Here is a 23,623-nt window from a genome sequence, read left to right on the forward strand (position 1 = left end):
CATGCCTCATTATCATACCGTTCCTCTATCGCATTCCCTCATTCCGACACCCACCACTTCCCGTGTCATCCCGTTCACATCACAGCCACATTCGTCTCTCCTATTCTACAAACATGACACACAAACACAACATTTCTCAACCACGAGTCTGAAGCCAGAGATAGACAAAGAAAGGGAAAATGTGAGCCACCGACATCATTTTCTAAAAACCATCATAAACATGATCAGGAACTTGAGGGGAGGGTTCGTTAGCGGTGCTGCGGCATCACCAGGTAACGAAACATCACAGAACAGAATCTTGATAACGAAACATACTAACAACAGCATCCATTCACTTAATCACTCATCAAAAACTGAAAGCTCATCATATATAAGAAATTCGAGCGAGAATAATTCTGCCATTACCACACTGCAGAGCCAAAACAAGTTATCAGTTCTGCTTGATACTGAGGTCAGATCCACCGGAATGGCAACAACTACTTTATTTCCAACCACACCGCCTCCAGACACCCCCACCTCACCCCAGCCCCTCAAGTACAGAGTGCCGCTGTGTTGCTTTGATCAGGAAGAAAATTCCTGCACACACATTAACAGCAGTTACATTTCGCGCCTGCCCATCGCTCTAGATCGCTGCGGAGCTCCAGTGCTGCGGCCTTTTGTACATACCTTTGCCCTCAACCTCTCGTGTCAGTCTCAAGAGTACAGAAAGTTAACCTTTGGAGAGGGCGGTAAGCTCGTATACACAGACGCTGGTATTTACCTCTCCATAGAACAAAACCTGACTAGAGATTTTTGTATCACGCCAGGCAATAACAACATGAGTAATATTTGGACTTTATCATGTCCACAGCGTCCGTCTGTGGCAGCAACTAGTTGTGTGAGAAAAAAATGTTTTAGAAAGTGCTGCCCAGAAGGCTATTTCCTCCAAAACCGTACCTGCGTATGTCACACATCTCCCTCGAATATTTCAAAATTATGGAAGAATTCAGAGAATATACTTCAGGTACAAAAGGAAATGGGAACGAAAGTCGGATTTCCCTCATGTCTGGTTGGTAATATGAAAGTCTACAACAGCAGCAAAGACAGAATCAGACTACTTCCAAATGGCTCACTGTCAACCAGTGACAATATCGGTCCATTCGTCGACTACTGCGTGGACGAACACCTGGAGGAGGATGGCGGGAAAGAATCTGAGGCTTTAAGAACAGTTCTGGCACTGGTGTGCCCCAGCTCATCTCAGCCACCTCGGTCTACGTGGAGGGTAAGTCTTTTCTGAGTACCTTGTGTGAGTGTCCTTCAAAAGAATTATTTGTGCTAGAAAGTCCCAAGGCCAACAAATTAAATTTTTATGTAATCCATTATAGTGATCGTGAGACTTGATCTTTGTGATTTACCCTTGCGATAGTTGATTTAGGTGTAATGGCAGGGCATATGCAACAACACGTGATATCCGATTAGCGATGATAAGCTACAGAGGACAAAGAAACAAGTAATACCAGGGAAACCAATATATATTTAGCAGCACCAAAACATCACAGAGTGACTATAGTTCATTCACATCAATTAGGCTGAGATTTTTGTCTTTCGCAACTTATTTTCCTTGGCTCAGTGGCAGAGTAGGACAATACGACGGTTTTATGTCCTCTCCACAGCACTTCTTCTATCTATCTATCTATCTACAGCCCGACGCCCTAATCCCGCAAAGGCTGGCCGCAGACAAAACGCCTCCAAGTCACTCTGTCACCCACCATTTGACTACCCTCCCCCCAACTCACCCCCCTCTCCCTCTTATACCTCTCAACTCCATCCCTCCACCTCATCCTCGGTCTACCCCTCCCTCTCCCTCCCTCCACCTCACCTACATACACCCTCTTAGTCAGTCTTTCACTCTCCATTCTCTCCACATGTCCAAACCACCTCAGTGTATTTCTCCTAATCTTCTCAACCACATCCACATCCACCCCACGACGTTCCTTCACTTCTTCATTCGTCAACCTGTCCCTCCATGTCACTCCACATGCTTCTCTCAAGTAACTCATTTCCACTGCTCTCACTCTTGACCTGTTCCCCTCTTGCAAGGTCCACGCCTCGCTTCCATACGTCAGGGTAGGGATCACAATACTATCATGCAGTGACTTCTTAACTTCCATACTCACCTCCCTATTTCTCATCACTGCTTTCAGTGAATCAACAACCTTCCTTCCCTGTTGTACCCTTTCACACACTTCATCCCCCAAAGTTCCATCCTTACTCATCACACTACCCAAGTACTTGAATGCACTCACATTCTCCATATCCTCACCATCCAACCTCACTGTACACTCTGTGACTTCATTCCTCTCAAACACCATAACTTTACTTTTGTTTACATTAACTTTCAGCTTCCTCCTCCTACACATTGTCCCAAATTCATTCACCAAACCTTGCAACTCCCATTCATCTTCACTCAACAATACTGTATCATCATAAAGAGTAGCACCGGAATCTTCCAAATCTCACCCTCATTCATTAGAGCCACCCCAACATCCACTGCCCTACCTTGCACCTCCTTTACAACCCCATCCATGTATATATTAAACAGCCATGGAAACATCACACAACCCTGTTTCAGTCCCACATTGAGATCAAAGAACTCACTCAGCTCACCATCCACTCGCACAGTATCCCTAGCTCCTTTGTACATACGCTTCACAGCACTCAACAATTTCCTCTCCACTCCATATATTCTTAATACCTTCCACACACCTTGCCTATCTATTCTGTCATAAGCTTTCTCCAAGTCCATGACGGCAGCATACACTTTCTTTCCTTTCTCTAGATACTTCTCCACTAAACATCTTAGAACAAATATCTGATCTACACACCCTTTTCCCTTCCTAAAACCCCCTTGTTCTTTTCCAACTAGCTCCTCTGTCATATGCCTAACCCTATCAATGAGTAATCTACCATATATATTACCAATCTCGCTAAGAAGGCAAATACCCCTATGGTTACCACATACTTCTCTCTCCTCTTTTCCTTTGTATAAAGGAACAATTATACCTGATTTCCAGTCCTCTGGAACCCTTCCCTCTTCCCAAGCCAATCTACACAGCTTCCATATCCACTCCACAACAATCTCACCCCCATACCTAAGCATTTCACCACACACTCCATCAATTCCTGGGGCCTTTCCCAACTTAATCTTCTTCATCGCTTCCACTACTTCCGCCCTGCTGATCTCTTCCTCCCTCCTCTCATCTCTTCTTCTCCCAGCCATTCCCCAACCACTTATACTCGCGCTGCTCTCACTCTCTACATTCAACAAATCCTCAAAGTGCTCCTTCCATCTCCTCAATTTCTCTCTCTTCTCCACCAGCAATCTATTATTCCTATCTTTCACTCCCCTACTATTTCCCCTTTCACACTGCCTTACTTTCTTTACCTCCTTCCAAAACAATTTCTTACTCTCCCTCCATTTCACACTCAGATTCCTCCCAAACTCTTCATCCACTTTCTTCTTACTCTCCTTCACCAGTCTCTTAACCTCCCTTCTCCTGCTCACATATACCTCTCTCTTCTCTCATCTTCTCCCCTTCCTCTACTCGCTAACCATTCACTATATGCCTTCTTCTTTTGTTCCACAGCTCGTTTCACCTCATCATTCCACCGTGCTGTCCCTTGCACACCCTTGCATCTCCTCCTCACTCCACAAACCACCTCACACACTGCGCCTATCTCTTCCGTGAATATCTTACATACGTCTTCCACCCCTTCCATCTGCTGTAGCTCATACCTTCCCAATCTTTCTTCCACTATGCTCTTATACTCTGTCATTTTCTCACTATCTTGCAATTTCTCCACTCTTCTCATAGGAGATGTTTCCTCCTGTCTTCCCCTTCGTCTCCTCAACCAATTTCTTTGCAGCTTTACCTTGGCCATCACTAAGTGATGGTCCGAGACTCCATTCCCCCACCCTCTCCACACTCTTGCATCCACCACTTGTCTTCTCATTCGCTCATCCACACACGTAGTCTATCGTTGCCTTTCTTCATGGCAAGTATATTCTAAAGGTAATCCCTTGTCACTACTCAGCATTCAAGCCTGAGAGATGACAAGTATTTTACGCATAGTTACAGTAAAGAGATTATAACGGCCTCCAAATATCTCTTCCTGAGCCATTTGCTATGCTTGAGTAACCACAGTCGTCACGGGAGAGCTGAACATGCCGTCCAGAGGAAAATCTTTGGTAAACAACATGGGGGTAAACCTAAGGAAATTACCTCCTCCAAGGAGGTAATATTTTACCCCGCATTAGTTTATTTGTTTGTTTGTTAGTTTGTCTGTTAGCAGGACTGCTAAAAAATTTACAAACAGATTTTAATGAAAGTTTGTGGAAGGGTGGGCCATGGGCCAAGGAAGAAATGATTAAATTTTGTGCCAGATCTGGAACTACATCCGGAGTATCTCGCACAATATCTCCAAAAGTTCTCAATGAACTTCAATGAAATTCTGTGGAAAGGTGGGCCATGGGCCAAGAGAGAATTGATAAAGTTTTGGGGCGGATCCGGATCCGGATCCTATATCTACTGATCTGGATCTGGATTCTTTTTAATGACAATGACATCGGCGATGGTATGGGCTCTCTCAGCGCTTTCTAGTTATAGTTCATATTAGCCTAGGAAACTGAACCACACTCCCAGATTCAATGCTGAGCCATTACAGAGTGAAATTTAAGAAGCTACATTCATACCGTAGCTCAGTTAATTATATACTAACAGGGGTACCCGGTGTTGCCGGGCCAGAAAAGGCGAACACTCTAATCCTATTTGTTCTAGTTCAGTCTTTCCTTCTACTCCAGAAAAACCATGTATCTCCCACGCTTTTGAAGAGGGATTATAAGAGGTCCAGGAACTTTCTATTTCAGCGATCGCAGACTAACGCACAGTATTTGTGTGCACTTGTTTACTCTTATTGGTGACCTAAATAATCGGAGGTCAACATTACATAGCCTATGTCCGAACTGGAGGTCATGTGAATCTCCAAGCCAAAAATTGGGCTGCTGGGTCCAGTCATTCGAGTGTGTTTTACCAGTGACCTCAAATGATCTCAGAAGTGTACTTCATATAGCCTATGTCCGAAATGGAGGTCATGTGAGTCTCCATGCCAAAAATCGGGCTGCAGGGATACCCGACGTTGCCAGGGCCAAAAAAGCGAACACTACCGATGACCTCAGATGACCCAGATCTGAAGTTTGACCACCCTAAAACCATCACTGAGTCACCCTGATTCAGAATATATATGGGTCTGAGGGTCTGGCCCTTGGTTTGGCCGTGATTGAAGGACAAACAAAAAAACAAATAAGCAAACAAATAAACAACGCGGCTCTCTCTTTTATATATATATATATATATATATATATATATATATATATATATATATATATATATATATATATATATATATATATATATATATATATATATATATATATATATATATATATATATATATATATATATATATATATATATATATATATATATATATATATATATATATACATCCATCCATCCATCCATCATCCAATTCTATGTTGCCCCATGAGGAGCGTAGAAGCCTGGGGCTAGGCAAGTTGGTCCTGACATATAAGATGAGAGTGACCAGCCTCACTCATCCCTGAGTGGCATTACGTGAGCAATAAACCCCAACCACTCCTTGGCTATAAACCTACACCGGCTCAATCCGATTGGAGCGCCTTAATTACCCACTAAACCACCAGTCGCCATAATTTGGTTATATGGTTACCACCCAACGTAGTAAATGGTTTCCTGGTGTACACGAAAGCATCTGGCTTGTCACTCAGTGTAGAGTCACCCACAGGCAGAAGGAAGACGAAAGAATGAAGGAAAGAAAGACAGAAAAGGGAGTTCAAAGTCACCCGTAGGCAGAAGAAAGAGTAAAGAGTGAAGGAAAGAAAGACAGAAGATGAAGGATGGAAGAGAGGAAAGGGCAGACACCCAAAGCAGCACTACATCCAGTGAGTGGATGGTGAGCGCCCTCGCCTACCACTTTATATATATATATATATATATATATATATATATATATATATATATATATATATATATATATATATATATATATATATATATACAGTATATATACTAACTCAGCTGTCTGAGGCAACTGACAGCAAACCCTTTTCTGTATCCTCCTACTTTCTTTATACTCATTTCAAAGCCAAAGGTGGCTGTTGTGTATATATACGCAACGACTTATCTTGCTCTCGTGTTCTTGAACTCAATTCTTCTGAATTCTCTACACTCTGGCTTCGGCTCTCCTGTCATTCTCTGACTAAATATATCTGTGCTGTTTACTTATCCCCTAATTCTAATGACTATCAAAAATTCTTCGACTATCTTACTTCTACGATAGAACACATTCTATCCATTTCTCCTTTCTCTGAAATCTCCATTCTAGGAGATTTCAATGTTCACCACCACCTTTGGCTCTCCTCTCCTTTCACTGATCCACCTGGTGAACAAGCCTACATCTTTTCTATCCTTAATGACCTAGAGCAGCTTGTACAGCATCCTACCCGTATCCCTGACCGCCTTGGAGAGAGCTTCAACATACTTGACCTCTTCCTCACAACTAATCCTTCTGCTTACTCTGTTAATCTTTTCTCTCCATTGGGCTCCTCCGATCACAACCTTATCACCTTAACCTGTCCTATCACTCCGGTACCTCCTGTGGACCCTCCAGGGAAACGTCGTCTGTGGCATTTTGGAGCCGCGGACTGGGAGGCCCTCAGGCAGTACTTCTTTGATTTTCCCTGGAATGATTATTGCTTCCATGGCCGTGAGCCATCTGAGTGTGCCTTTCGCATTACGGAGGTTATTCTCTCAGGCATGGAAGCATTCATTCCTTTCTCATATCCTTTGACTAACGCAAGAAAGCCTTGGTTTAATCACGCTTGTTCTAATGCTGTCCGCAACAAGGAGAGGGCCTACGAAAGGTACCGGAGCCAACCCACCCCTGAATCATATCATCTTTACGTTTCTGCCCGGAATCGTGCTAAGTCTGTTCTTCGCTCTGCTAAAAATAATTTCATCTGTACTAAATGCTCTCAACTCTCCAACTCGAATTCTTCCCGCTCCTTCTGGCACCTTGCCAAAAACCTTTCTAACAACTATACCTCATCATCCTTCCCTCCGCTTTTCTACTCTGATGGTTCTGTAGCTATTTCTTCTACTGATAAAGCAGATCTCTTCGCACAGACTTTCTCCTCCAATTCCACCTTAGACGATTCCGGTGCTGTTACTCCATCATTTCCCCCCTCTGACTTCCTCATGGCTGACATTAAAATTTCTTCAGCTGATGTATTTTCTGCCATCACAGGCCTCAGTACGAACAAGGCATATGGGCCTGATGGGGTCCCTCCTGTTGTTCTCAAGAACTGTGCTTCTGTGCTTACACCCTGCCTAGGCAAACTCTTTCGCCTTTGTCTGTCAACTTGTACCTTTCCTTCTTGCTGTAAGTTTGCTCTCATTCAGCCAGTCCCAAAGAAGGGTGACCACTCCCAACCCTCCAACTATCGTCCAATTGCCTTAACCGTCCTGTACTTCAAAAGTTTTCGAGTCAATTCTCAATAGAAAAATTTTAAGGCATCTTTCCTATCACAACCTTCTTTCCGATCGTCAGTACGGGTTCCGTCAGGGACGCTTCACTGGCGATCTTCTCACCTACCTTTCAGACTCCTGGTCATCCTCCTTTCGGGACTTTGGCGAAAGCTTTGCCATTGCACTTGACATCTCAAAGGCTTTCGATCGTGTCTGGCATAAATCTTTAATTTCCAAACTGCCCTCCTATGGTTTCTATCCTTCTATCTGTGCCTTCATCTCTAGCTTCCTTTCTGGTCGTTCTATAGCCGCTGTTGTAGATAGCCATCGTTCTTCTCCTAGATCTATCAACAGTGGTGTTCCTCAGGGCTCTTTCCTATCACCAACTCTCTTCCTTTTATTCATCAGTGATCTTCTAAGCTGTACATCTAACCTTATCCACTCATACGCTGATGACTCCACCCTTCACCTTTCCATTCGGTTCCCGCAATGCCCATCTCAACAGTTACTTCAACAAACAAGGGATGAGGCTATGGCACACCTAATGTCTGACTTGGCTCGTATCTCTGACTGGAGTAAAAATAATATGGTTGTTTTTAATGCATCTAAGACTCAGTTCTTACACCTATCAACCCGACAAAATCTTCCACAGGTATACCCACTAATGTTTCATAATATTCAGGTTAATCCTGCATCATCCTTGAACATGCTTGGGGTTTCATTTACTCGGGACTTACCTTGGAAAGATCATATTACATCTCTTGTAAAATCTGCTTCCAAGAGATTGGGTGTGCTAAGCCGACTCTGCTCTTTCTTACCCCTGCATAATTGTTGACTCTATACAGGGGTTTTATCCGCCCCTGTGTGGAGTACAGCTCTCATGTGTGGGGAGGCTCCCCACATACAGCTCTTCTCAATAGGGTGGAGTCAATGGCTTTTCGTCTCATTAACTCTCCTCCTCTTACTGACTCCCTTCAACCTCTGTCTCTTCGCCGCACTGTTGCATCTTTATCTCTTTTCTATCGCTACTTTAATGGTCACTGTTCCTCTGAACTGTCTGCTTGCATTCCTCCACCTCTACGACGGGCGCATAGCACACGTCTGGCAGCAAACTCTCATCTCTTTTCTGTCCAACTCTCTAATGCAAGAGTTAACCGTTACTCCCAGTCTTTCATTTATGCAACAGGTCAACTCTGGAACTGTCTCCCTCTGTCTGTATTTCCTGCTGCCTATGATCTCCAGTCTTTCAAACGCAGTGTGTCCAGGCATCTCAAAATGATCGGATCTTGAATTTGGCTCTCTATTGTATTTTGTTTTTCTCTTGGAGGGAACCGTTACTGCGGGCTCATGGCCTTTGGTTCCTTCTTCCTTGCATATATATATATATATATATATATATATATATATATATATATATATATATATATATATATATATACACACACACACACACACACCGTATCGTATCGTATCGTTAATAAATACTTTGACAAGCTTCCATACGTCGGCCTTGATCATCCATATTCAGTCCCTTATCCCTGAGGTCACACTCTGTGACCTCGTACCAGGTCTTTTTCGGTTGGCCTCTTGCAACCCTATCCTCGACGTTCACACTTCTCACTTTCTACACCCAGTTGTCATCCTCCATCCTCTCCACAGTCTCAATCTACTCCTCCTGATCAGAGCACCAGTATGGTCCAGCCTCATCCTTCCTCTCAACTCTTCAATCGTAAAAATAGCCCCTCCTCCCTAACTCTCGCATTCAAGAACGCACTACACATCCATCTAATCATTGTCATTTCTGTACTTTCGAGCCTACAAATATCCTCTTCCTACACTGCTCAGGTCCCACTACCATACAGCATCAAACTCCTAACACATGCCACTTATAAGGATCCCTCAGCACGGAAGGAGAGCCCTCTCAGTGTTGCGAGAGGCAACAGCTCCGTGAACTTTTTCCAACCACTCCTTACCCTAACCAGAGTTAGCTTCAGCCCCACCTCCAGCACATGACATGTCCCCCAAATAAGAAAACTCTTTCACACTCTCAGCAAGATTAGTCTATTCATGCCTGACAATATCTATATGTTCGCCCAGACACACTGGACACACGAAAACAGCATTATCTCGCAGTCTGCCTTCAGTGCCACTACATCTCTTATGCATCCACTTATCACAAATACTGCACAAGATGGAACTGCATCCCACACCCTTGTCGCGAACCACACACGGCCACTCTCCCCTACTTTGACAGTACCGCTACCAGTCCTAGATATCACTACTTTTGTTTTATCCACATTTACTCCCAAACCCTTGTGCCACATTCCGTCTCTCCACTTCCTAAGTCTTTCCTTCAGCTCCCTTTCATTCTCTGCAATCAACAGGTCATCAGCATACATTTCCCATTGGAGTCCATTTCTGAAGGCACGTGAGGGAGATTCAAACACCATGGCTAGCAATAAAGCGCTCAAGACTAACCCATGAAGCATGCCAACATTCAGGGAAACTCATCTCTAAGTTCTCCATTCACTCTCGTCTGGGGACGTATGAATACATAGCCATAACCACACTAACCAGCCACCCCCGATCCCAAGCTTTCACATTGCTCATTTCATCACCTCTCTTGCGACTCTGCCAATTCCTTCTCCAGATCAACAAAAACAAAGTCCAGATCCCTTTTCTTTCCTATACATTTTTCCTGAAGCTGGTGGACAATGAATACGGCATCAACGGTCACTTTATCTGGTATAAACCCAAGCTGCATCTCATCAGTATTCACTTTTGCCCTAATCATAGCATCTAGGACTCTCTCCATGACTTTCATTACTTGGTCCAAAAGTTATATGCCTCTATAATTTCCTCTTTCCAGGGCATCACCCCTCACCTTGTACACATTTACAATCTCACTCATTGGCCAGTCATCTGGTACAACACACTCATATGTAATTGTATTTAGCAAATCAGTAACTAACTCCATTCCTATATCTGAGACCTTCAGCATTTCAATAGTCAATCCAGACACACCTGCCGTGTTCCCTAGATGCATCCTGTCTATTGCCCTGCTCACAGTAGCTATATCAATCAAAGGCCAAGGGACAAACACTGGATCTGTTGACAAACCTTCCATCTCCTAGTCAAATTCCCCATTCAACAACCGGTTATAATGCTCTCTCCAGGCGTCTTTAACGTCCTCACTGTCCACTACTAACTTTTCCTCATCATTCTTCACACACTTCTCATATAGGATATCCCTATTTTCCATCCTCATTTGATTGGCCACTTTATATACCATATTCTTCCCTCCATCGCTGTTTAGGTTATGCAGTAAAAGTCATTGAGACTCACACTTTGTCCTGTACACCCCCTTAACAGCTCTACACCTGGCAGCCAAGTATTCTTCTCTGTTACTACCCCTTTTCCTCTCCTGGAAAAGCCTTCTTTCCAACTTAACTGCGGCTTCTACATCCTCATCCCACCGTCATGTTACCTTATGTCTTGTCCATCCACACACTGAATCAGTAACTCTCAGGAGATTGTTCTTGAGAGCTCTGTACTGCTCATTAACACTTTAGTCAACAGCTCCCTGTTCAGTCACAACACTGCTCATCTCGCAATAGAAGGCATCCCTCACAGCTCTGTTCTTCAACTTCTGTATTTTCCTCCTAGGTGCATAGGCCCTCTTCTCCACCACCCGCTCCTTAAGGACTTTGTCAAATATCAGTAATTTGTGCTGCTGCACACATTCTTAGCTCCCTATAACTTCAACATTCCTCGCCAACATCTATATATATATATATATATATATATATATATATATATATATATATATATATATGTATATCATCAGCCATTGCAAGTCCACTGCTGAACAAAGGCGTCATCCATCTTCTGCACAAACTCTTTGACTGAGCCAGTTTCTGTCACGTTTTGCCTGCAAACTTTGCTATCTCATCTCACCACCTTCTGTCTGGCCCTTTTCTGCTACACTTATAATCTCCTGGAGTCCAGTCAGTCAGCCTCTTACTCCATTGGTTAAGCTGTCGTCACACTGGGACAAAAGTGGCTAACATGCTAGCCAGATTTGCGACCCGCTAGCCAAACTGACTCACGGTGAGCGAGATTTCGCCTGCGAAGCTAAATGGATAACAATTCTCGCTCACAGTTCGTTGGTCGGATTAGAACTCAAATGAGCCTATATTAATTTTGTAATTGGTGAGAAAATATTCTGTTATTCACAGAAGGAAACTTTAACTAAAATTGTTAAGTAAATACAATTTAATTCTTGTGGTTTTTGTTCACTTTTATTTATTTCTTGTAACATGAGATAAATATTCGGGCAATCGGGTGACCAGCCACGGAGGCTGTCTGTTTTGTCTCCAAACAACAAGTAAAAATCAGATTTCGATATGGATCCTGCGGCTAAGAAAACTCTAGAAGACTGCTTTGTGGCTCTGGAGTTGCTAAAGGACGTGAGGCGGTTACAGAAATTGAGGAAAAGGGAGTGGGTACTCCGTGGTGGTTTGATTACAAATGACCACGAGGCGCCAAGGCAGACGACACTGTTGGCCGTTTCGGCGAGCAAAAACACACGAGTGTGACGGATACTTGACTCTGCTAGCCGTTTTCACTCGCAAAACTGGCTCGCATGTTAGCCACTTTTGGTCTAGTGTGACGCCGCCTTTACGCATTCTTGCAGCATTACCTGCCCACCTCCATTTCTCTTCTTTTATAACTTCTGTAATGCCTTTGACTTTAGTCTGTTCTCCCACACAAGTTGAACTTTTCCTGTCTCTTAAAGATATTCCCAACATTGACCATTCTATTGCTCTTTGAGAACGGATTGATGGATTTTTCCATCGATATTGTCAGTTTTCTGGTCTCACAACCGTACGTCATAGCTGGGATTATACATTCGTCATGTACTTTTCATTTCATACATATTTGCAAGCTTCTTTTCATGATGTCTCTATGTTTACCGAAAACTTTCCATCCATTTGTAGTACGTCCTTTTATTTCGCTATCGTGGTCTTTTGCTAGTTTTGGCATTTGCCGCAGGTAATTGTATTCCTCTACTTCTTCAAGAATTTCATTGCTAAATCTGATAATGCTCTTTAGTGTATTTGGATTAAACAGTTTTTCTCCGGTTCATCTTTAGCCCTACATTGAGACTTACTTTAAGGCTTTCTCTGTCTAGGTGATTTAACATTTCTTGCAATGTCTCTGTTGTTTCCGAGATTAGGACAATGTCATCAGGAAATCTTATTATGGTTTAGGTTTCCTCCAGCTATGTTTACTCTTTTGTTCTCCAAGTCTAGCTCTCTGAAAATACGGTCTAGGCACGCTGCAAAGAATTTTGGTGAAAATGAATCTCCCTGACACACGCCCTTCTCAACCAGATTTTTTTCCTAGTCTTTATGTAATTTAACTGTAGCAGTTTTCTCTTTATATATGCTTTCGAGCAGTTTTACAATGTATTCATTTACTCCTTGTTCTCGCAATGAATTTATAATTGCTATGTGCTCCGCTGAGTCAAAGGCCTTTTCGGAATCAGTAAAACCTTAGCACAGTGGTTCATTGTATTCTGTGGTTCTCTCAGTTAGCTGATTCATTGTGTGTAGATGATCAAAAGTCGAATATCCGCTTCGGAATCACGCCTGTTCGCGAGGGTGGTTTTCTTCCAAATATGTGGTTATTCTGCTCGTAAGGACTTCAATGAAGAGTTTGTAAATAACTGATAATAAACTAATGGGTCGACATTTACTAAGATCTTTTGGGTCGCCCTTTTTTGTGAAGTAAAATAATTATTGCATTACATCATGTTCTGGGATTTTTTTTCTTCTGTATACGCTGAGTTAATAAGTGGGCGAGCCTGTTTTGTACTTTTACTCCTGCATCCGACATTAAATCTGCTACTGTTCCATCTTCTTTTCATACTTTAAGAGAAATGTTTATTTCCTCTGGTGTTAGCCTACTCATATATTTCACTTGTGTCAGCTGAAAAGTTAGCTGTTGCTACTGTTGTCTTTGATGTATACAATTCTTTGTAAAATTCTTCAACTCTTCATCATCAAATCTCTACATTTAATGACTTCACCGTTCTCGTCTTTCAGTGATACAATTAGTTACTTTCCTAGTACCATTTTACTTCCAACCGGTTTCAAACCTTTTCATTTTTTGATGGTTTCTCTGATCAGATCCATTTTCCTCTCTCTCTCTCTCTTTTTTTTTTTTTTTTAATGATTTCCTTGAGCTGATCCATGTTTCTCTCTTTTTTTTTCTTCTCTCTGTCTCCTATTGATAAACTTTCTCAATTCCGCTCTTTCAATTTCATTTCTTTTTACCTAACAAAGTATTCAGGAAAAAAATATGTGACCATTGGAATTTTGGATCAGTTGTAATCGGTGGAATTAGGTAAATAGTGGCACAACGACTAAATATAATGAAATATAATTTTAAGAACGTGCATAACTAGGTCATACATCGCTCAACGACGGCAGTGAGCTGTGATCCCTAAAGAAAATTGAACTGCTAAGTTCAGTACACAAACAGCTTTGTTGACTTTCATTGCAATAGTCTGATGTGGCCATCGTGCAAGGTCGTAAATATTGATGTGCGCTGGGGTAAGTCTGGAGAGTACCGGTAATAAATCGGTGATCCGTTCTCTACATATATCAGGACACGAAAGGGGTTAATGGGTAACCTTTCGACGGTCAGTTGCTTCAACACAATCCAACAAGAAGGAACAGAGCACTCAGGCTCTTACCAATTGGTCTAAGGACCGTACATTTGTTTTGCCTTGTGACCTTTACCTCTGACCGATTGCATCAGAATCGAGTAACGTCATTCATGTCTGGCCCGTAACCCTGCCACGAAGTTTGGGTCCAGTTCGGATCAGAATTGCTTCAGTTGACTTTGGCTGCAACGCTGATATTTGACCTTGCCCTGTGACCTTAATCTTTGACTGCTAGCTCTAAAAAACGAAACCAATTATCCTTGCCTTACCCTGAACCCTACCCTGAAGTTTGGTCTAAACTGGTAAAAAAAAAAAATAATAAGTTGATCATACCTTGCACATAATCTTATAGTTCAACCCCGTAGCTGACTCTCATATTATTCCACCAAGTTTAGTTGACATCAGATAAGCTGTTCAGTCATTTGTTTCAAACACAGACGCACGTGTCGAACTTTGACCTTGCAGGGTAACCTTGAACTTTGATTGAGTGCACTCAAAATCGAATCTTTTCATTTATGATTTACTCTCAACATTTCCACAAAATTTGATACAAATCAGTTAAAAAATGAATTCCTTGAAGGACAGTTCGAACATCCGATTAACACTTTCACAGCTAATACTCTTTTCTAACATATTCTTGATCTCTCCAGACAATATTTTGAGCTGCATGGGTTACATAAAGCCTTCATCAACCCGTATAAGGTTAAAAGTCTCTTCAAAATTGAATAAAATAAGTCTGGATGGTAAAATTCGACAACGGATGGTTCAAACATAAAGTTTGGTTACCTCTGGAAAGAGAAAGAAGATCTATGTGACTGTAGCAACTACAGTGATGTCACAATGCTCAGTGTGCCAGGCAGGGTTCTTGCTCACATTCTCTCAAGGCATATCCAGGATCATTTGTTAAAGTTTCAGACGCCTGAGCAATCCGGATTCATGCCCAAGAGGTCTACACGAATTACCTAAGGAATTACAGCTAATCCAACCAGGCGTTACTGTGACACCAAAAAGTTATAGAATTCTATGTGTCTTTTCTAGTGAATATGATGCCCTCTTACCAGATGCAGCGCTGCAGTGAGAAAAAGGCAAAGTACAAATTTCAAGTTATTACATCGCGAATGCTACACTTTTTTTTTTCTTAAATGCTACGACTGTGTTTAATTTTATTAGGGTTTCTTATAGAAATAAAAAGAATCAATGGTTAAAAGTTGCTGCCTTTGAATAATCTATCTTGTGCCAATTTCAGTATGTTGTGAAACATTTTGCAGTCATATTTTGTGTTATCATCACTCAGTTTGCTTGATAATGATATTGTATATGATGCCATACTGTTTCTTAAACATTACAATGTTTAAATCGGTGGAGCATTTGATGTAGCTGTCATTTAACATTAATGAACTCAATACAACTTTCTTGTGTGAAATCTTAACCAGAGACAGTTTTTCTTTTTTTTCCCAATGCTTTTGAAATTTCACATAAAAAAGGGACATCAAAAGTCTCGTAAATGCGTTCAGCAACTGTTACAGTTGAAATATAACCTTGAGCTCTATACCCAGTAACATTTTTCTATATTAACATAACCATCTAACCTAACGTAACCCAAGGTAACGTAACCAGACCTAACTCATTGTTTCATATATATATATATATATATATATATATATATATATATATATATATATATATATATATATATATGGGCGCGGCTCAATCGGTAGAGGTGGCCTGCCGTTCTAACGGACCCAGGTTCAAATCCCCGTTGGGGCAGGGAACAGTTTAAGGATTTGAATTTCATTAAATCAGGCTTTACTGATCTACCAGAAGACCCGCCGACATGTCGTAAAAATACCCCCGCTAATACCAATACACCAGTCCTGTATGAGACATCCCTAGCATGTATTCAATATGGACGGTGGGTGTTAGCGCCGAAGTGGTGACATGTAGAGATGTATGGTATGTAGGAGGACTGCTGGGCCTTGATAGCAGGCTGTGAAGCCTATGCCCAGAGTCGAACACATAAATAAATAAATATATATATATATATATATATATATATATATATATATATATATATATATATATATATATATATATATATATATATATATATATACAGATAGATAGATAGATATACAGTATATTACATATGTGTATTTTATATGTATATTATATCCATCCATCCATCCATCATCTAATCCTATGTTGCCCAAGGAGGAGTTGGAGCCCTGGGCTAATCAAGTTGGTCCTGACATTTAAGATGAGAGTGACCAGCCTCACTCATCCCTGAGTGGCATTACGTGAGCAATAAACCCCAACCACCCCTTAGATATAAACCTGCACAGGCTCAATCCGATTGGAGCACCTTAATTACCCACTAAACCACCAGGCGCCATAATTTGGTTATATGGTGACCACCCAGCGTAGTAAATGGTTTCCCGGGGTACAGGAAACTATTTGGCTTTTCACTCAGTGTAATGTCACCCATATAGAAGGAAGAGGAAAGAATGAAGGATAGAACGACAGAAGAGGGAGTGTTAAGTCACCCGTAGGCAGAAGGATGAGGAAAGAATGAAGGAAAGAGAGACAGAAGAGGATGGAAGGGAGGAAAGGGCATACACCCAAAGCAGCACTGCATCGAGTGAGTGGATGGTGAGCGCCCCACCCACCACAGAATAGTATATGTATGTATATTATATATATTATCATCATTATCATTATCATCTAGACCTCATTTCCCACCCTAGGGCAGAGTGAGCAGTAGCAACGTCCACACAGCCCAAGTTTGCCCACTCCAATGTTCCATGCTTCCATTCACTTATCATTCAAGTCCCCGGAATCCTGGCTCAATCTGATACGCTAAAAACTTTCACCACAATCTGCAGCTCCACATAAATATATCCGATTGAGTCAATTCGGAAGCTTTCACGTTATAAAGGGATGCCAGTTCCCTGATCATACACTTCTCACAACATTCATCCAGCCAGCTCGATCACTTGTCAGTCCCTCAGCCTTACCGACTTCCATACCTCTCTTCCTTACACACTCATCCACCATATCCCTCTACCTTCTCCTTGGCTTACCTCGCCTCCTCCCTCCTTCAAATTCGCTCAGATATGCCTCTTTCACCATTCTATTGTCATATATTCTCTCCATATGACCATATCATCTCAGTACACTTCCTTCAGTTCTGGTGTCCACAGACTTCCTCACTCCATGTCTTTCACGAATCACATTATTTCGTATCCTAACCACTCTCTGTACTCCACATACATTCCTCAGCAGTCTCATCTTCACTTCTGACTCTTGACTTTTCATTTTTATGCCACACCATAGTCTCACATCCATATGTTAAAGTTGGCACTAACACTCCTTCATGTAAGCCTCGTGCAGTTGCAACACTCAAGCCTCTGTTTCATATCAAGGCCTTCATAGCACCAGCTACTTTCTTTCTTTGTGTCACTCTACTTTCCACTTCTTTTGCACATTTTCCTCTTTTTCTATCACTGTACCCAGGTATTTGAACTCTCTCACCAATTCTAGTCTCTCTCCATTCACTGTAACATCACACTGGGAGACACTTTCTCTCTCCATCACTTTACTCTTTTCTACATTTACTCTCAAGGCACGACGCTCACGGACATCAGCAAAACTCTGCACTAGTCTATCGAGCTCTTGTCCGGCATTTGCAAGTAGCACTGCATCATCAGCATACAACAATTTTGAGATATTCCATCCATCACCATTCATTACCAACGACATCCCTTTCCCTATTACTCGTGTTTTTACTTCTCTCATTATCCCATCCATACATATATTGAATAACCATGGGGACATCACACAACCTTGCTGCACGGCCATGACACAGCCTTGTTGCACGCCCACACCGATAGTAAATAATTCACTTAGATGCCCATTTACACGTGCCTCACCACCATCATAAAAACTCTTTATGGCACCCAGCAGCTTACCGTATCATCTACACCCTAAATGCGCAAAACCTTCCACAATCCTTCTCTTTCTGCTTTGTCGTATGCATTTTCCAGATCCATAAATGCCATAAAAACCTTAAAGTCCTTCTCTCAAGCCTTCTCCAGCATGTGTCTCACTGCAAATATTTGATCCACAAATTCTCTGCCACTTCTAAAGCCACCCTGTTCATCACTCACTAGGACTTCTGATATCTCTCTCATTTTCTCTGTAATAATTCTTCCATATACCTTCCCTACAACACTCAGTAAACTTATGCCACGATAATTCTTGCACTCACTTCGCTCCCCTTTATTTTTGTACAGGGGTATGTTCAAACACAGCTTTTTTCCGCTCTACTGGCACAGTTTCACTCATCCATCCCTTCTCACATCTCTCCAACAAGCACTTCACTCCGCTGTCTCCACTACACTTAATCATCTCTGCATACCCCTCATCACCCTCAGCTGCATTCCAGTATTTCAGCAGCTTCACGGCGTTCTTCACCTGTGCGAGTGTCACGTTTCCTGGCACTACATTCCTTCTCTGCACACCCCAAAAACCAATATATATATATATATATATATATATATATATATATATATATATCTATATATATATATATATATATATATATATATATGTATATATATATATATATACATGGAGGAGTAGGCTTACTGCTGAGTAGAGATGCTTGTAAGGCAGTATGTGAGTTTGAACCAATTAATGAGCGCTTGCTTTATGCTCGTTTAAAATCTGACCATGGTAATATCAGTATGGTTGTAGGGTACGCTCCGACAAATGAGGCTGCTGATGAAATGAAGGATGACTTTTATGAGAAGCTGCAGGATGTAGTGAATAGAGTGGCAAGACATGATGTGTTAGTTTGCATTGGTGATTTTAATGCGATTGTTGGCAGTAGTAGGGATGGCTTTGAAGATTGTATGAGTAAGGAGGGTGCTGGTATAAGGAACGAAAATGGGGTGCGACTTGGAAGCTTTTGTTTGGCAAATGACCTTATAATTGGTGGAACTATCTTTGAGCATAGAAAAATACATAAGACTACTTGGATTTCACCATGTGGTAAATATTGTAACCAGATTGACCACATTGCAATTAGCAGAAGGCATAGGAGTTATTTGCAAGATGTTTGCGTAAGGAGGGGGGCAGATATAGGCAGTGATCATCAACTTGTTGTGTCAAAGATTAAAATAAAATTTAAGAGAAACGTTAATGGCAATTGTACAGGAGGTAATAATTATGATTTTGATGAGCTGAGAAGTGATGAGAGCACGAGGGAAAAGTTTCGGTGGGAATGTAGGAACAGGTTTCTAGTCCTGCAGACTTTGATGGAATCTGAAGACAATGATATTAATCAAATGTGGAGAGAGGTAAAAGAGGTTTTGCATGAGAGTGCTAAGGTTACTATTAAGAAAAAGGGAAAAGCGAGAAGGAAAAAGTGGATGTCAGATGAAACATGGAATCCAATTCAGAAAAGGAAAGAGGCTAAGTTAAGAATTGAAGAACAACATGTTGATGGCCAGGTAATTGAAGTACTTAGAGCAAAGTACTGGAGTTTACATTCTGAAGTAAAAAGACTCGTTAGACGTGATAAAAGGAGGCTATATGATGAAAAGGCGACAGAGACAGAAATTAAATTAAGTAAAAATGACGGTCAGAGCACAAGAGCAGCGTATCAGGCCATAAAGGAGTTAACTGGGACTGAAAAGAGAAGGAAGGAAATACCTGTACGAGATAGAAATGGTAATTTGATGACTAAAGATTTGGATATAAAAAGAAGGTGGAAAGAGCACTTTGAGTCTGTTCTAAATAGACCAATCCCAGCTGAAGAGGACATTTTGCTAGCCGAGAGAGATTTGCAGATAGAAACAGGGGATATAACTTTGGAAGAGGTAGCAAAATCTATAAAGGAGTTAAAGATTAAGGCCCCAGGAGAGGATGGAATATTCCCTGAAATGCTGAAGGTGGAAAATGACGAGTTGATGAATGCGCTTTTGAAACTTTTTAATGTGGCTTGGGATAATGGTGGAATTCCAGAAGAGTGGAAAAATGGAGTGATTATAAAAATACCAAAAAAGGGAGATTTAAGTGTGTGTGGCAATTGGAGGGGGATAACTTTGACACCTGTAGTTGCAAAAGTCTTTTCCAAAATATTGTTGAACAGAATAGAGCCAGTAATTGATAAAATTTTAAGAGAAGAACAAGCGGGATTTAGAAAGGGTCGGGGTTGTAATGATCAAATTTTTATTGTAAGGCATCTAATGCAACAAGCTAATGAGATGAAAATGCTACTTAGTATGTGTTTTGTGGATTTTGAAAAGGCGTTTGATAGTGTTTCACGTGGAGCTATGTTGAAAATTATGAGATTCTATGGTATACCTGAAAAGTTTGTAAATATTATTAGAAGCCTGCATGAAGGTACTTTTTGTAAGGTAATGGTGGGTGGTTCTTTGAGTGATCCATTTCAAGTTAGGTCAGGAGTGATTCAAGGAGGAGTTCTTCCGCCATTGTTGTCTGTTTTGGTTACGGATTATGTTATGAAAAAGGTTGTAAGGAGAACAGGTGCAGGAATTAACTGGAAAGAAAATAAGAAGCTCATGGATTTGGACTATGCTGATGATATTGTACTGATTTCCGGAAGTATTTACGAGATGCAGAGGGTGCTTGATTGTCTGGTGGAGGAAGGAGAAAAAGTGGGATTGGTAATAAATTGTGGAAAGACTGAAATTATTAATATGAACGTGGAGAACCAAATCGATTGTGTAATTGGGAATAATGTGGTGAAGAATGTAGAAAACTTTAAATATCTGGGAACGATTGTATCATCTAAGGGATCATTAAACAATGAAATTGAGGAGAGGATTAGACAGGCTTGGCGAGCTGTTGGAATGTTGAAATCTGTTTGGAATAATAATATGCTTTCGGTACATACTAAAGTAAAAATTTACAAGTCCATGGTTAGACCAATTTTAATTTATGGGCATGAGTCATGGTACAGTACAATTGCAACAGATCAGAAAGTATTAGGATTTGAGAATAAAATAGGATTCTTGGGGTAAAGTGGCAAGACAGAGTTACAAATGCAAGAGTAAGGGATATTACGAGAGTGGAACCAGTTAATGAATATGTGAGACTGTCTCGCTGGAAGTGGCAGGGGCACATATACAGAAAAGAAGGTAGTTTAATACAGGATGTGCCAGAGTGGACTGCTAGAGGAAGAAGAGGTAGAGGTAGGCCGAGGGAAACCTGGTTGAGGACAATGAAAAAAGAAGCAGGAGAGGAGTGTTGGTGGGACCTGAAGGAGATGGCAAGAGACAAATATTGGTGGAGAGAGTTCATTGAGACCCTATGATTCCCGTGGGGTGCCACAGGAAATGATTGATTGATTGACTGACATGGGTGATCAAGATATCCTGATCTTGTCTTGACTCTTTGCCCTGCTCGAACGAACATTTTGCCTGAATATTAGTATGTAGATTCATGGTGTTTACATTACCAAAAAAAAAAAAAAAAAATGCATTTATCTTATTTCACATTTCTGTAAAATACTGCGACCATTTTCTGAGGTAATCCATTTCTTACTGTATATGGGTCAAGTGAACCGGCTAACTCTTTTAGAATGTATATATCAGGGAGTACACTGTAGCACCAGTGACACAGGACGGTACTGACGAGGAGAATTTGCAGTCTGGTACCAAGGATAGCTGGAGCCCCTGTTTCACCAGCCCTCAGGACCTATTCCTGACCTTTTTCAGTGTTTTCATTTCGTTGGAGGAAGCAGCCTAGGTACAGTATATAGATAGACAGATAGACAGATCAATAGCACAGAGAGAAAGCCAGCATACTCTGACAACATCTACCTCCACTGTCTACATCACACTGAGTGTACATTAGACGACACACCCTCTGCTCCTCCCCTCTCCCCCATAATAATAGCCACTGAAATATCAAGAGAAACACTGTTGTACCCCGGACTGCCACCACCGGCACGATAGGGCTGGCGGCACAGTGCTCTCCTGGTCTTCATCAAGCGACTGTGTCAGCAGCGGTAATTGTTATCACATATCATGCTCGTCAGCTAAGGGCGGGGCCGGTCTTATATTTTACATATGTGGTCTTAGTGCCAGTCTGAATTCTGTTCACTGCTTACTTGAATCCATATCCCCTTTAGCTCTGTTTCTCACAGAAACTCAAATTTCTCTCTACTACCTGGTTTCCATCTCCTCACCAGCTTCCGTAACAAGGGAGGCACTTTTTGCTACATTAAATCTGAAAATGCATTTGACATTATTATGAACTTCACGTCTAGTTTGATTACTTGTTGTACAAAGTAAAATACCCTAACAAAAACTAATGAATAAAGTTTAATGCTCCCTCGTTGCCTCACCAGAATCCAGCGTATTTGACTCCATATCCACACACTTGACCAACCTTAACCTCACCCTTACCACTGGAATTACCGTGTTGGTGATATTAACGTCCGTAATGTACAATGGTTATTGCATTCTGCCATGACTGACGATACTGATCTGGAATGCGAACTGTGTGAAGAATTGTTTAATCTCACGCAATTGGTTCAACAACCAACCAGAACACCAGATAATCCTGAGCATAGTGCCTATCTCATGAACCTATTCTAGACAAATAACCCAAACCAATACAAGACAGAGGTATTGTCATCCCTTGGATCCTCCGACCACAATCTCATTAAAGACTTATTCGTCAGCTGCCATAAACCTCTCCTTTCTGAACCAGTCAGGGTGACCAGACTGCACTTTACTAGGGCAGATCGGGATGGATTTAGAAATTATCTAGCTGATATTTCATGCCAGTCTTTCTTCTCCACTAACATCAATCCTACCCAGTCCCCCATCAATGATTTTTAAGTTGGTACGGAATTGTTCATACCCAGCCGACAATTTATTAAAAGATCGGTCCTCGCAAAATTGTTTGAAAGCAATTGTGCCAGCGTAACGAACCTTATATCGTATGCGGCTTTTTTTTTTTGTTTTTTTGTCCTTGTACAACAGATAGGAGTATACAGAACTACTGAATGAAAAGCAAATATGAATATCTGAATATTCGTTGTTGCAAGAATTTGATTCGATCAGTGAACCTTTGTATAATGCATGAATGATACAAAACAGTGTGGTAATGCAGCATTGACAGCCGCCAATAGGTGACCAAGGCCGACGCATGCAAGCATGTTGGAGCCTTTATCAATGATACTAGACGACGACGACGACCACGACGACGACGACGATGATTTATTATTATTATTATTATTATTATTAGT

General features: G+C 41.5%; 1 protein-coding gene across 1 annotated transcript in view; it reads left to right on the top strand.

Moving 5' to 3' along the window:
- The first annotated feature begins 466 nt into the window (after positions 1 to 466).
- LOC145412174 (putative G-protein coupled receptor Mth-like 3) overlaps positions 467 to 23,623 on the top strand; it is an 80,038-nt gene continuing 56,881 nt past the window's right edge. The window contains exon 1 of the mRNA XM_080282106.1: positions 467 to 1,261. Coding sequence (XP_080138232.1) covers positions 467 to 1,261 — 795 coding nt within the window. The remainder of the gene's footprint in view (positions 1,262 to 23,623) is intronic.

This window comes from Coenobita brevimanus, chromosome 92, assembly GCF_032717465.1.
Source record: "Coenobita brevimanus isolate Jiangsu-jjx chromosome 92, ASM3271746v2, whole genome shotgun sequence".
NCBI lineage: Eukaryota > Metazoa > Arthropoda > Malacostraca > Decapoda > Coenobitidae > Coenobita > Coenobita brevimanus.